Source organism: Bufo gargarizans, chromosome 4 (genome assembly GCF_014858855.1).
Source record: "Bufo gargarizans isolate SCDJY-AF-19 chromosome 4, ASM1485885v1, whole genome shotgun sequence".
Lineage (NCBI taxonomy): Eukaryota > Metazoa > Chordata > Amphibia > Anura > Bufonidae > Bufo > Bufo gargarizans.
Window position 1 is genome coordinate 107,218,013 of NC_058083.1, and position 15,756 is coordinate 107,233,768.

The window sequence follows — 15,756 nt, forward strand, 5'->3', positions numbered from 1 at the left end:
ATACTGCTATTGGGAGCATGTATGAGGAGGGAAGATGCAACGGAAGGAAACATGTTCCTGCTCATAGACTTCCTGTCACTAACCTCATGGGGAAAACACAATAGGCATCGTCCCGATGGTTACAGTCCGTGGTGTAGTAAGAACAGTCTAGTGTGGGTCTGTGTCCACAGGAGTACGCGGTGTGGTCATAGGGCCTCTCCTGTAGTAAAGGCACGCCACCACCTCGAAGCCTTGTGAGGTTCAGTCCAAGCTTCCCTATGTAAGTCTCCAGTATAACTATGGACTCCAAGACTCCACCTTCTCTGATTATGTCTCATTTCTTGACATACATTTTATGTTCCTCGCCAGCATCTAAAATAGAAAAATGAGGCAGCTATGCAAATATTAATAACGGTAATTAAAAATAACCAGTTTTTTGTCTACAGCTCCTATGCAGACCTGTGTATCTCCATGGCAACAAACAGCAGGTGGCGCTATACAGAAACATTTTATTGAATAGCTCAGTGGTTCTAATACATTTCTAATTACAGTTATAAAAGTAGTCAGATCCAGGTGCCGGTTCAAAAACGGTAGAATACGGTAGAACACCCTTTAAGTTCTCGGCTCACACGTCACTGCTGCTGGACAGTCAGTGACCTTAGAGGCATGTGACCGCTGCCACCGCTAAGGCCATGGCCAGCAGTAGTGATGTGCTATAGGCAGCATGACACACTTCTGATCCAGCAGGGATCGGACGTGGAGGAAAAGGGAGCTTGGCACTGGAACTTGGGCACGTGTCAACCTAGTGTAAGGACGTGGAAGAGGGGAGGAAGGAGTAGTACTGCTTTTGTACTGCAGGTCAACCAAATGTCAAGAGAAAAAAAGCTGAACTGATAGGAATCTATGAAGGTGTTGACCGCTATACAGCTAGAGAAATATCAGGCACCATGAAGGGGAAAATGATGAAAAGATAATGCTGCCAGGAGGCTGTAAAAGAATAGTAAACAGGCTGTGAAGGACGGGGGGAGGTGATAGGGGATGGGGGGATTTCAGTATTTGATAACTATAGACTGTAAGCGAACTGCATGTAAGTGTGAGAAGAAGGTTTCATAATGTTACATGTTCATAGAGACTTGCTCACTATAATCTTGGTGCTCTCTGATGTCCGCCATACCTGTTTATGGCGGCTGTTGGGTTGTAATTATTATTAAAGCGTAATTCATCCATGGCGCTGTACATATGATAAAGGATATACATACATGATACAAAACAATTACAATAAACATGAACAAGACAAGTTACAAACTGGTACAGAAGAAGAGAGGGCCCCGTTATTACCAATGTCACATGGTAGATGAGAGCCCTGACACATTTTGTTAATTAGGGCCTAGGAACTTCAAGTTATGTTTCTGTGCCCAACCAGCAATCCAGAATATGTAATATTCCAGCATTAATGCTACAGTAAAGCAGTTTTACTATGTAAAGTCATTTAAAGTGCCTTTTCTGGGACTTGCTTATCTTAGTTTCACATCTGCGGCACAGCTCTCCGGTGGGCTGTTTCAGAGTTCTCTGGATCCAGCATTGCCGGATAGTGCCTCTTGCCCGCCAGACCCTATTGACTTTAATGGGATCCGAATTCACGCGCCTGCGCCGTTCACTTCTGTCTTCGGCACAGGCGCAGTGAGTGAAGGCCGCTCTCCTGATGCCGGCTTCCTTATCGGCGCAGGCGCAGTGAGGAATCCGGCACCAGGAGTGTATCATTTACTTACTGCGCCCGCGCCGATGACAGAAGTGAACGGCGCAGGCGTGTGAATTCGTCCGATAGCTGTGATGGAGGCAGGCATTCAAGACGATATGGGCGGGCTTGACGGACGAGCGGGGCGGAATACAGGGTGAGTAGACCGAGCCTCTAGGTGCTGAAAAGACGCCCCCATAGCACCTAGAGGCTCATTTGCATAGGAATAAAAGTTAGTTTTTTAATGAAACGGCTCCACACACAGGTCTAAGAATTGCATGGTAATGGAGATCAGACACTAGCAGATCGCTAGTGTCTGAAAGCTAATTTGGCCAAACTGAAGTGGTAGAAACCCTTTAACGCCCTGCATTAAGCCACGCCCCCACAACCACACCCCCTTTGGGGTATGGCTTAACTTGGCAGGTATTTTTTGTTTGGAAAGGTGGCAACCCTATCTGATAGTGATATCCTATCTGAAAGACAGGTAATGAATGTGCAAGTCCCCAAAAATTGTAAACAGGATAGGGTATCACATGTTGATCTTTCTAAGACCAGATGTCATCTCCTTCTTTTGGCTGCTAAGCGGTTAATCCCTTTCTCCGCCATTGTTTGGGCTCACCTAACAGACCTGTTCTGCACCGTTGACTGTAATGCTGTCCCGGGGCGGTGCGATGAGCTGACAGGTCGGAGATGGAACAATAACAGGTCAAAGAGCAAACCAGAAGAAAGTATGAGTTCACGCCAAGGACTTGGAAACATACATTGCGTCATTTAAAGGGGAAGTAGGGTCAAAATCATTGTCAGCCATTTCCTAGATGGTGAGCTCCACCACCCGATTCCTGGAATGAGGGCGCTCTGGAGAACCATCAGTCCCTCTGCTCAGATTTCTGTACATTTGACACAGTGGTTTAGGATTTGTGAAATCGTCTACAAGAAAAACTGTTTTTTGTTGCCCCCAACCACCAATCACAGCACAGATCTCATGTTTCAAGAGCACTGTAAGGAATGAAAGCAGTGCTGTGATTGGTTGCTGTCTCCCCCAGTGTTCTGTGTATATTTACTGCTCCTTTACGTAGAATTATATTTCACATTTCTAGGAACAGAAATATTGGAGTGGTGCCATAGCTGTTTGAGCGCTTTATTACACTGCCATTATATCCTGGAAATCAGCAGGGTGATCTTCTGACCAGTATCTGTGACCTATCAGAGGGTCGTCTGAATGGATTTCCCCTTTAAAGGGAATGTGTCATCAGAAAATGTTTGTCGTGTTTTTATGTTAAATATAATGTTTTCGATTTTTTTGTGAATCTTTCCATGTCACTATATTTAATAGAATATCCTAAAATCTTGCAGTTTTCACACTGGCCATTATCCTAATTATAGGCTATGGCCTCATATACACGACCGTAGCAGGTCCATGGCCGTATTGCGTATACAGGCATCGGCACCGCATCACAGATTCACTCAAATGGGTCCGCAATCCAGAAGATATAGTGCGGTGTGGGAGGCACGGATCAGAAGCCCACAGAAGTATTACGGAGTGCTTACATGGGTTTTCTGTCTGTGCCTCCGCACCGCTTATATGTAGTGCAAGCACTACCTTCTTGCGGTGCGGACCGTCAGATGCAGATCACAGAAGTCATTCAAGTGAATAGGTCCACGTCCGCAGGCAGCGAACACACAGCCGTTACCCGCAGAACGGGCAAGGCCGGCACATGGTCTTGTGCATGAGGCCAACTACTTTCTGTTCTGTACAGATCACTTTTACAGTAGTCATCTCATTATCATCAAAGGCTGGATTATACTAAATGTAAGAATAGATAACACAGGATCCATGATTCACAATAGGTGATGGGCACAGCTTATCTAGAGTAGATAATCTGCGGCTAGGCCATGTAACCGGAGAACACAATGTCACATGGCCTAGGCAAAGCTGCAAGATGGCCGCAGTGCTACTATAAGTGCGGAATACACACAATAAAATGAATGGGGACGTGTGCCGTCCGTATAAGGCCGTGACCGTGCTGTTTTTTGCGGACTGCAAACCGCGGATCCGCAAAAAATGGAAGCCGTCCGTGTGCCTTCCGCAATTTGTGGAATGGAACGGGCGGCCCATTGTAGACATGCCTAGTCTTGTCCGCAAAACAGACAAGAATAGGACATGCTAATTTTTTTTTGCAGGGCAACGGATGCAGACAGGACACGGAGTGCTGTCCGCATCTTTTGCGGCCCCATTGAAGTGAATGGGTCTGCACCCCAGCCGCAAAAACTGTCTCGGATGCGGACCCGAAAAACGGTTGTGTGCATGAGGCCTAAAACACATACAGCACACACGTATGTGGAACACTGAGGCTTTAGACTGGGCAGGGACATCCACCCCCCCAAAGAATTTTTTTTTTTAGAGACTGCTCGCAATTCATTCATAAAAAATTCTAGAAGGAATTATAGAGGAATGGCACAACATAGAACTATATGAAAACACGCTACATAATTGTTATTACATGGGGGTTGTAAGTAGTTACTCCAACAGACATCTAAATAATGTAGAAATACCTGGCCTTTAAATAGGTAAATGTTTTTTTCGGGAAATCAAATATTGATGACCTTGGATGTGATATCAAGATGTCCAAGGCCTAGAAATAGGCTGCAACCCTTTCAACAGCTGATTGGTGCTGGGAGTCAGACTCCCCTCATGCGGATAGGTCATTAATATTTAATTCCTGGACAACCCCTTCAAAAACAACCTCTCGTTCTGCCCTCAGCTCAATGCCAGGCTGGCTCTGATAAAGGCCCATGGAATTTAAGACAGACTGGTTGCTAAGGACAATCTGGACTGTCCCTGACGACTCCACAGCTCAGCTGGACTGGCCAAGTGCTGACAGTAGGGAAGGCGAAGAGCGGCCGGTCAGTCCATGCCACTCCTGACCCTGGCCTGGACGGGGGCCATGTCTCACCATGCACCTCCACAGTGACCTCTTGTCTTATATGGCTGACCATTACTTCCATGCAGCCTGAGTCATGAACAGGTGTCTCATCCTAGTGTTCAATGCATGCTCCACCATTCTAGCCTACTATTCCAGGGGACCCCATTGGTCCTAGTGGAGAGCCTCATATTTGTCAAACATTTATGTGATAACCTGTGAATAAGCCATACATGTCTTAAGATGGGAATACCCCTTTAATTTTTACAGATCACCTCGTTTGCCACTTCTGAAGCTGAAGTGTATCTTATGGCCTGGAGGAGCAAAGCATCAACTGTCTGCCAGGACTCAGATCACTAATAGATGCAGTCTTGAGAAGATCACAGGGTTCCAGGTTTCGTCTAGGTGTGTGAATGTGGAAGTCGTTTTAAAAACTGGGAGAGGCGGAGGATTTTGGGTTAACTCAGGTGAGGAGGAAGGTGATCGGCTCCCTTTTCCCATACACTGTGTGTTTAATTGCACATGCTTAGTTTCTGGTAACGTATAGTCAATATATACTTTATGTTATGTATTATCTTTTATTGTCTGTTGATTTAGGGTTAAAGTGATGTCAGGCTCTGTTCACACTTATGCGGGCGTTATGGTAGCTTTGAAAGCAGAGATATTGCAGTCTGCCTCACATATTGCAACTCCTACAGACCCCCATCAACGGAGTGATCAGCTTTAGGCTACATGTACACAGCCTTATGTGTTTTGCGATCCGCAAAAAAACAAAACGGATGACATCCGTATGCTATCCATTTTTATTTGTAACAATGCCTAAAACGGGCAAGAATAGGACATGTTCTATTTTTTTGGGTGAGGCTACGGAACGGACATATTGATGCATTTTTTGCGGACCCATTGAAATGAATTGTTCCGCATCCTATCCACAAAAAAAAAAACAGAACGGACACTAAAACAAACAACATTCAGGCCTTAAGGGGATGTCCAGCCTTTTATAATCCTCATGATAGGCTATCAGTAGCTGATCGGCAAGGGTCTCTAACACTCCTCACCCCTACCGATCAGATGTTTGGGTGTAGCTACATCGCCGGAAGTCGGGATTGGAACTACACAGCACCATCAACCTTGTAGTGCTGGGAGGGGTTGCGAGGTATCAGACCTTCATAGTGTGACCTACTGTAGTAGACTAGTAAAGCTGCCCCATAAAGTGATCCACAGTTGTAATAAAACCTACCATAGTCCCCTTCAGTAGTAATAACGCCCCCATAGTATGCCCCAGAAGTAATAATGCCTACCTATAGTGCCCCTGGTAGTACTGATGCCCCCCTATAGTGCCACCAGTAGTCATAAAGCCCACCATAGTGCTCCCCCAGTAGTAGTAAATCCTCCATAATAAGCCCCAGAAGTAATGATTCCCCCATAGTGCCCCCAGTAGTAATAAAGCCCCATAATGTATTGCAGTAAAATAGTGCTGCCAGTAGTACTAATGTCCTCCTAGTGCCCCTCCCCATAATGAAAATAACCCCTTTATAGTGGTCCAATAATGCTGCCCCAAGGTGCCAAACAAAAATAAACCTTGGGGTACACATTGCACTGGTTTTTGAAGTTGCAACAAACAAAAAACACGGTTTTGCACAACAACAGCATTTTGCCAGAAGTGAAAATGCACCAAAACACGAGTGGTGCATTGACGGCAAAGATGCCCTGTACGGCGGCAGACAGGTGAGAATTAGAGAGTCATAAATATGTAAACCCAGAATCTTACGTTATTTGTGGCACATACTTATTATGCCAGATATATTAAAATAGTTATCCCATGGTTAATGTAAAAAATGAAAATCCGACATTATATAGTACATGACAATCTCTTTCTAACAAAGCTAGAACCAGCCCTGTACCTCACATGGATCCAGAGATCTCCCCATTCATTGCTCCAATTACCCTGCTAGATTTATTTCAAGCTGATAAATCAAGGGAGTGTGTCCTTTCTGCTGCAGCTCTCTCCATGGAACTGCCACAGCTTCTAACAGAAGATAGAGCGGGCGGCAGTTGAAGAACGGAACTAAGCATGTTCAAACACCTCCGTGATGTTACGGAGGTGGACAGAGAAATAAGGAAAAGAACAAGCAGAAGGTGGCGCTATACAGATGCATTTTGTTGAATAACTCAGTGGCTAAACCAAATTTTCAATTACATGCAATTACAAAAGTATTGAGATACAGGTGCTGGTTTGAAAAATAAGTGCTTTTTGTAGGACAAACGGGAGAGCGGGTCTGCCCCCACCCATACTAGACCGCCCTTACAGAGGGCGGCGAGACTGCTGACAGATCTGCCTTTGTAATGAGCTCTCTGTCTGATACAACTGTCAGACTATTCTGAGATGTACATTTAACGCCAAGTTATTACTTGTCTTTGCCTTTATATCTGAAGCACTGACAAGTCCAGAAGTTCTCTATAGAATAAATATTATTCTGTCATGTCACATCACGTCTGGAAAACCTTCACTACAGAAATCCATCGTAGAAGCCAGAAAAAAAAGCGAATAGAGGGATTTCTGTAAAAACTGCTGCAAAAAGCAATGCTTTCCTGTAAGCTGTCTCAGTGCATTAGATGTGCAGGGGCTGAAAGTGAGAGTAATGAAAGCTGGCATGTGAGTCATACATGTGGCACGTAGTGTTTTATTGCTCCTGTGCTGACCTATGATAAATGCAATGCGAAGCGTTTTTACTGCTGGAAAGGGTGAAGTCATTGATTACATCAGAAGTGTTATGCCTCACATCAGTGTTCGGTCAGTGATTTCCATCAGTGATTGTGAGCCAAAACCAGGTGCGGATCTAAACACAGAACCGGGGCAGATCTTTCCTATATACCTTATGTCTGTGGATGCTCCAGTCCTGGTTTTGGCTCACAATCACTGATGGAAATCACTGACATGTGAATGAGGCTTTATGATGGCAGCTGACGTGAATGGTAAATGTGGCAGTAAAGCAATCGTGCTGAAATGTGGATTCTTCTAAGTAATGGCCTATTTTCAATTGGCGGGGTCTGACTCCCCGCACTCCCATAGGTCAGCTGTTTGGGTGACTTCCGACAACAAAGCTACACCCAAACAGCTGAACGTGGAGGTGCCCCCCGATCATCTCTAGTGATGGCATCTCCTACACTTAGTAAAGGCTGGACAACCCCTTTACCTGTTAGCACTGGCTTAAGGACATATACAGCGCTGGAGCGAAGTGCAAACATGGCGCCCACTCACATGTGCATCGGGCTTCGTGGCCAGCGGCTAATGACTGCAACCAGCAATAATACCAATCGTGGTCATTAAAGCCTTTAGATGCTGTGATAAAGTGTAATCACAGCATCTAAAGGGTGAAAAACCCGGAAGTGTGCATCCTCTGTGGCCAATGAGGATTTCGCTAATTGGTTTTAATACGCTGGGTCTCTCTGAAGAGGCCCAGGGTATTGAAGCTGCAATTCTTATTTTGGCCAGTAGGTAGTAGGCCAACATAAGAAATGAGCAATTCTCCTTTTGTTTTCCTTCAGTTTTTCTTCACATGTACTGTATGGCAGTTTTTGTTTCTATAATTTGGTGCAAAAATATCCTATGTCTTGTTTTTTCATGTCATTTAATCATTTAATGATATCTATGCAATATCTCAAAGTAAACTCTTACATGTATATAAAAAAATGTTTAATAAACATAAAGTTGAAAGAAAAAAAAAGAAATGAGCAATTGTCCTTTCATCATAAGTCTAAAAGACCCACGAGGGTTCATAATTTATAAAAAAAAAGGGTTTTGTAGGCTCAAATACAAGCTTCAAAACCATAAAAAAGTTTTTTTTTTAAATGGTCAAAAATATATAATAAATAAATAAAAGTTTCAATCATCTTCCTTTCCATAGAATAAAAAAATAAATACATAAATTACAAAAAATATAAACATCATGGGCATCACCGTGTCTGAAAACGGCCATATTATTAAAATATTTTTCCAGTACGGCAAATGGTGTAATGGGAAAAAGGGTCAAAATGGGCAATTTGACATTTTTTCATTGCTTCTCTTACCCAAAAAAATTAATAAAATGTGATCAAAAAGTCACACACACTCCAAAATGGTATCAATAAACACTACAGATTGTCTCGCAAAAAATGAGCCCCCACACAGCTCAGTAGATGTATAAAAAAAGTTATGGGGGTCAGAATATGGTAATGTAAAAAAAATGAAGGGCACAGGTTAGTTTTGCCGCAAAGGGAACACCGTGGGAACAAAACCCGTAAATCGGTGGAGGAATTGCGTTATTTTTCCAATTCCACCCCATTGTATGCCATATTAGTCCACCTTCACACTCCCGTTTTGGCTTTCTGTTTGTGAGATCCGTTCAGGGCTCTCACAAGCGGTCCAAAACGGATCAGTTTGCATTCTAATGCATCCTGAATGGAAAAGGATCCGCTCAGAATGCATTCCGCTTTGGAGACGGACACCAAAACGCTGCTTGCAGTGTTTTGGTGTCCGTCTGATGAAACTGAGCCAAACGGATCCGTCCTGGCACACAATGTAAGTCAATGGTGTTCAAGACGGAACCGTCTTGGCTATGTTAGGCTACTTTCACACTTGCGGCAGGACGGATCCGACAGGCTGTTCACCCTGTCAGATCCGTCCTTCCGCTGTTTCGCCGGACCGCCGCTCCGTCCCCATTTACTATAATGGGGACGGGGCGGCGCAGTACGGCAGTTCGCGGTCAGAGGCCGCTGAACTAAAAAGTCGGACATGCAGGACTTTTAGTCCAGCGGCCTTTCGCCGTGCACTGCCGTACTGCGCCGGAGCACCGCCCCCTTCCCCATTATAGTCAATGGGGATGGAGCTGCGGCACGGCGAAACAGTGGAAAGACGGATCCGACAGGGTGAACAGCCTGTCGGATCCGTCCTGCCGCAAGTGTGAAAGAACCCTTAAAGATAATACACACGGATCGGTTCTGAACTGATCCGTCCATGACGGATCTGCACAAAACGCGAGTGTGAAAGTAGCCTTAAATGGTGGCATTAGAAAGTACCACTTGTACCACAAACAATAAGCCCTCATACAGCTATGTGAAGGGAAAAAATAAAAAAGCTATGGCTCCAGGAAGATAGGGAAGAAAAATGAAAACGCAAAAACAAAAAAAAATCTCTGGTATCCTAAAGGGTTAATACAAAGCGCAAAGTCAGTCAATTGTAATGTATGATCAAATGTTGGCCTTGCTTCCTAACTACTGGGCTGTCATCTTGCAGGCAGAAGAATAATTCTTCCAAAGCTGTTGTGTATCCTCACAACTGAACAATGGTACTCATATTAGGACGCCGATTAAACAGAGAGGAGAGTGGAGTTCGTGAGTCTCCTGCAACTAAGAGAAAAGTCTTTGAGATGGACCAAAAGTTGTCGGGTCACGAAATGTTTGATTTTAATTCTGGTTCTTCCCATTCTGAAAGTATCCTGCAAGTCTTCAATGAGTTTCGGGAGAACCGTTTGTTTACTGATGTCATCATATGTGTGGAAGGCAGAGAGTTCCCATGTCACAGAGCTGTCCTCTCAGCCTGTAGCAGCTACTTCCGGGCCATGTTCTGCAATGATCACAGAGAAAGCCGGGAGATGTTGGTGGAAATCAATGGGATCTTCTCTGAAGCTATGGATTGCTTTCTGCAGTATGTCTATACAGGGAAAGTCAAGATCACAACTGAAAATGTCCAGTATCTTTTTGAAACCTCCAGCTTGTTCCAGATCAGTGTGTTGCGTGACGCATGCGCCAAATTTTTGGAAGAGCAGCTTGACCCATGCAATTGCTTAGGAATCCAACACTTCGCTGACACTCACTCACTGAAGACACTCTTCACCAAGTGTAAAATGTATGCACAGCAGTCATTTGAAGTTGTTGTCCAGCATGAAGAGTTTTTGGAGCTGGGAAAGGCTGAAGTCATTGACTACATCAGTAGTGATGATTTGGTTGTCAGCAAAGAAGAGTTTGTGTTTGAGGCTGTCATGCGGTGGGTGTACCACCACGTAGATTTCAGGAGACCTATGTTGCATGAACTCTTGACACATGTTCGGCTACCTCTGCTGCATCCTAATTACTTTGTGCAAACCGTAGAAGTTGATCAGATAATCCAGAACTCCTCAGAATGCTACCAGCTGCTCCATGAAGCCAGGAGATATCACATACTCGGAAATGAGATGATGTCACCACGGACCAGGCCACGCAGGTTTGTGTGTCTTTGACAACCTCTTTTCTATTCACAAGGTATATACACAGATGTAGCAAACGTTGACTTGACACTTAGAAGGGTTTTCCGACATTTTACTACTGATGACCTACCCTCAGAATAGGTCATCAGTATCTGATCAGAGGGGGTACCAAGCACAGTGCCATACATTGTACAGGTGCTGTGCTTGGTATCGCAATTCAGCCCCATTCACTTCTATGGGGCTGAGCTGCTCCTAGGCCACGTGACTTATGAACGTGTCGTCACTCGGCCTACGAAAAGCTGTGAGATGGCTGATTGGCGGAGTTCCCAGATGTCGGACCCCCACTGATCAGATACTGATGACTTATCCTGATGATAGGTCATCAGTTGTAAAATCTCCGATAACCCATTTAACACAAAATGGCATGTCAGTTCTGCAGCCATGAAAAAACAATCACCCTCGACTCTTGAACCCGTCTATATGTCCTGTCTTTTGGCTTTAATAGTTAAATGGGCATCTCTGGTGAGACAACACCTTTCACTGCACAATTCATTTAAAGTAACAGTTGCAAAACAGATGATAATGACACATACTGTATATAACACATATTTCTAAGACTCCAAAATTTACATTTTATGACACAGAATTTGCTGTAGTGACTATAAATGCCTGATGACATCTTTGGCACTTTTCCAGGTCTACTGGCTACTCTGAGGTCATTGTGGTAGTCGGAGGTTGTGAACGTGTTGGAGGCTTTAATCTTCCTTACACTGAATGCTACGATCCAGTGACCGGAGAGTGGAAATCACTGGCAAAGCTTCCAGAATTTACAAAGTCAGAATATGCAGTGTGTGCCTTAAGAAATGACATTCTTGTCTCAGGTAAGAAATATGGTGAAGTGATTGGTGGCTAAGGGGAGTCTGTCAGTAATTTTGATCATGCCAAAATGCTGACAGCACTAGGTTGGTTGGGGAGAACAGTAAAAATATACCTTTTGTGGTGGTTTTATTATCAGGAGTACTGAGAATATAAAATTCTATTCTGCGAGATTCTGCTCCTGAAGCGCATTCAAGGCGGAGCTTCACTGTGAAGCTCTCTCTGCATTGAGCTGCATTCACAGCAGAGAGCACTTTACAATGAAGCTCCGCCCTGGGCACTTAAGAGAGCAAAGTTTAGCAGAATACCACTTCATATTCTCACTACTCCTGATGAGGAAATCTACACAGAAAGTATGTATGTACTGCTCTCCACTGCTCCTGTCTGATGCGGCCAGCAGTTTAGCCTGATCAAAACTACTGATGGACGCCCTTTAAATTTTTCTACTACTAGTAGAATATTTTATTGAATAGCTGGTATATGCTATCTTGAATTACATTGGCAGTTAGAGTGTTTGGCAGTACACCATTCCTCCTAATTTGTCTGTGGCCTTACAGAGTTGTTTAGGCTAATTTAAGACAGGCCTACACCTTTCTTAATATTTGCTCAGTTTACGGTTTCTCAGAGTTGCTCAACAATGAGGGTCCAGTTCCCAGGAGCTCTGTGTTTTAGGAGTTACTCACCAGCCCTGTAACAAACATTTCTTCCAGGCCGGCAGCCAGGACAAATTTGCTGCTAAACTCCGGTCATTGAATTGTAAATGGGGTTGGTTGTTTATGCCACAGCGGTTGTCAGCTTTGTTGACAATGATTCATTTCGCTTCAAGTAGGGAGCACTATTTGTTATTGAGTCAACTCTGGTACCTAGACCTGGACTTCTGAGCAGAGGCGTAACTGGAAGCTCCTGGGCCTCAATATCTGTAACAGGGCCTCTACCCATGTGCCATTTATAATACTGGCACTATGTGGAACAGGGTTCTTTAGGCTCCCTGAGGCATCAGGGTCTAGGTGCAACTGCTATATCTGCATCCCAAACACCCCTAATCCTCAGTATTCCCCTAATCCCTAATCCTCAGCTTAGATCCATGTCACATTTTACTAGGTGTTCAAGTTCCCTGCAGTGCCTCCACAGGATAATTTAGGCACTGCATGGTTGCCATTATAAACAAGAGTTCCCCAGAGTGAGAGATGCTCTTTGTAGCTGCTCTCCTCCCTGGCTAACAGATGGTACTACTGACTGGGGACCCTTTAACAGAATAGTTAATAAAATTTGACCCAACACCCCTCTAATGTAAGTGCACCTCAGATGTGCCATCTATCCTTCACGATGTTGCACTATTCTTCTCCTTTTTTTTTTTATCAGATTAGTTTTTTATTCAAAATAAAGATTTGTAGACACCAGCAAGGATTCAGTCATACTATGCAACAATTTCCTGAAAACATGTTGGTACCAACACCTTATTAAAGTCAAATCAGCTTAGTATAAGTTGTGTAGACAGAAACGTGATACTATTATGGTACAGGGTGTTACATAGACCTTGTTAAATAACAACTTAGGGTACTTTCACACTTGCGTTTTTCTTTTCCGGCATAGAGTTCCGTCACAGGGGCTCTATACCCGAAAAGAACTGATCAGGCATATCCCCATGCATTCTGAATGGAGAGCAATCCGTTCAGTTTGCATCAGGATGTCTTCAGTTCAGTCGTTTTGACTGATCAGGCAAAAGAGAAAACCGCAGCATGCTACGGTTTTCTCTCCGGCGAAAAAAACTGAAGACTTGCCTAAATGCCATCTCCGGCATTTTTTCCCATAGGAATGTATTAGCGCCGGATCCGGCATTCAGAATACCGGAATGCTGAATCCGTCGTTCCGGCATGCGCAGATCGGTAAAAATGAGAAAAAATGTACAAGACGGATCCGTCGGTCTGCATGACAAACGGAGAGACGGATCCGTCCTTCCAATGCATTTGTGAGACGGATCCGCATCCGGATGCGTCTCACAAATGCTTTCAGTCAGCGGCAGATTGGCGGATCCGGCGGCCAGTTCCGACGACGGAACTGCCCGCTGGATCACACTGCCGCAAGTGTGAAAGTAGCCTAAACAACATACCAACTCCCCCCCACCCACCCTTGACCATGCAAAGAGAGGATTGTACCTTCTTATTAGTCATAAATCAGAAAGGGCGTGACAATGAAAAATAACACTAGTGTGTGTATGCGATCTTCCATAATAGATAACTTAATAAGTTAGGATAGGTGACCTAGTAGGGATAGTAGTTGCCCTCTCATGCAATCTCTTGTTAATGCTAATGAAGCCAAATTCACGGTTTCCAGCCAACCCTGCCATATTCACACAAATTTTTGGGACATTTCCGTTTCACATACACCCCCCTTTCAAAGCGCAAAACTGTATTCAGCCTGTTTATATATATTCTTGTCTATTGGGTGGATTCTCCTGTATCCAATGTTTAGCGATTAAAACCCTCGCCTGGAACAACATCCTGTGAATACATAGGGACGTTTTGTCGTCTTTTCCTGGGGAGTTCAGTATACCCATCACACAGACTCTGGGATCATTGGGTAATCTTATCTGGGTCGTTACAGCTATAATTTCTCGTATCTCCTCCCAATATTTTCTCAATTTTGGGCAGTTCCAAACCATGTGAAGCAATGTCGCTTCTGTTACTCCACAGCGAGGGCATGTGGAGTCTGGACGTATACTTATCTTAAATAGAAGTTTGGGGGGTTCTCTACACTCTGTGTATTAGATATAACTGAGACAGTCTCTGAGATTCATTAAGTGTAAGACTAGGAGTTAAAGCCAGAACGTCATTCCATTGTTCTTGAAATATTGCCCCAATATCCTCTTCCCATTTTCCTTTTACCACCAGGGGGGTTGATAAGGTATTGGCATTAAGCATATATTTATATAACAGAGATATCAGGCCTTTGGTAGACCTACCCTCCAGTAAATGTTTCACCATGGGAGGGGAAAAGGCAACTTCCATACCCTTTGGGAATTGCGTTTGACATGCATGTCTTAATTGGAGGAATTGAAAAAATGCCGTTTTGGGTAGGCCAAACTCCTCCTGAAGCTAGGTAAAAGACTTAAAGGGCTTCTGTCACCCCACTAAACCTTTTTTTTTTTTTTGCTTACTTATAATCCCTACACTGCGATTTATGGCTACATGATCAAATTAATCATTTTGATCCTGTAGATTTAGTTTAAAACAAGCTTTTAAAATATGCTAATTACCTTGCTACCAGCAAGTAGGGCGGCTACTTGCTGGTAGCAGCCGCATCCTCCGATCGTAAAGACGCCCCCTCCACATTGTGATTGACAGGGCCAGGGAACGGGATCGTTCTCTGCTGGCCCTGCCTGTTTGCATTTAAAATCTTGCGCCTGTGCCGCGGCCGTACCTGTCTTCAATTGGCGCAGGCGCACTGAGAGGCGGCCGCTCGCTCGGCCGCTCTATCCTCAATGCGCCTGCGCCGATGACGTCACATCTACACCCGGCGCAGGCGCATTGAGGATGGAGCGGCCGCCTCTCAGTGCGCCTGCGCCAATTGAAGACGGTACGGCCGCGGCGCAGGCGCAAGATTTTAAATGCAAACAGGCAGGGCCAGCAGAGAATGATCCCGTTCCCTGGCCCTGTCAATCACAATGTGGAGGGGGCGTCATTACGATCGGAGGATGCGGCTGCTACCAGCAAGTAGCCGCCCTACTTGCTGGTAGCAAGGTAATTAGCATATTTTAAAAGCTTGTTTTAAACTAAATCTACAGGACCAAAATGATTAATTTGATCATGTAGCCATAAATCGCAGTGTAGGGATTATAAGTAAGCAAAAAAAAAAAAGGTTTAGTGGGGTGACAGAAGCCCTTTAATCACTCCACATGATTGAATTTGGCCCAGGAACAATACGCCCCTCTCCTCCCATGGGGAAAAGCCTCCCAGCCTGAATATTTCTGTTAGTTGAGAGTTGCGCCATAATGGCGTGTTGTCATTGAATCCTGTCAGAT

The 15,756-nt window shown here is 44.5% G+C and overlaps 1 protein-coding gene across 4 annotated transcripts in view; it reads left to right on the forward strand.

Moving 5' to 3' along the window:
• KLHL24 (kelch like family member 24) overlaps nucleotides 1-15,756 on the forward strand; it is an 81,665-nt gene that overhangs the window by 11,251 nt on the left and 54,658 nt on the right. For 3 of the 4 annotated variants that reach the window (XM_044288554.1, XM_044288550.1, XM_044288552.1), the window contains exons 2-4: nucleotides 4,906-5,102; nucleotides 9,911-10,876; nucleotides 11,556-11,740. In XM_044288554.1, coding sequence (XP_044144489.1) covers nucleotides 9,960-10,876; nucleotides 11,556-11,740 — 1,102 coding nt within the window. In that variant the 5' untranslated portion in view covers nucleotides 4,906-5,102; nucleotides 9,911-9,959. The remainder of the gene's footprint in view (nucleotides 1-4,905; nucleotides 5,103-9,910; nucleotides 10,877-11,555; nucleotides 11,741-15,756) is intronic. The other variant, XM_044288551.1, reaches the window with a different exon arrangement.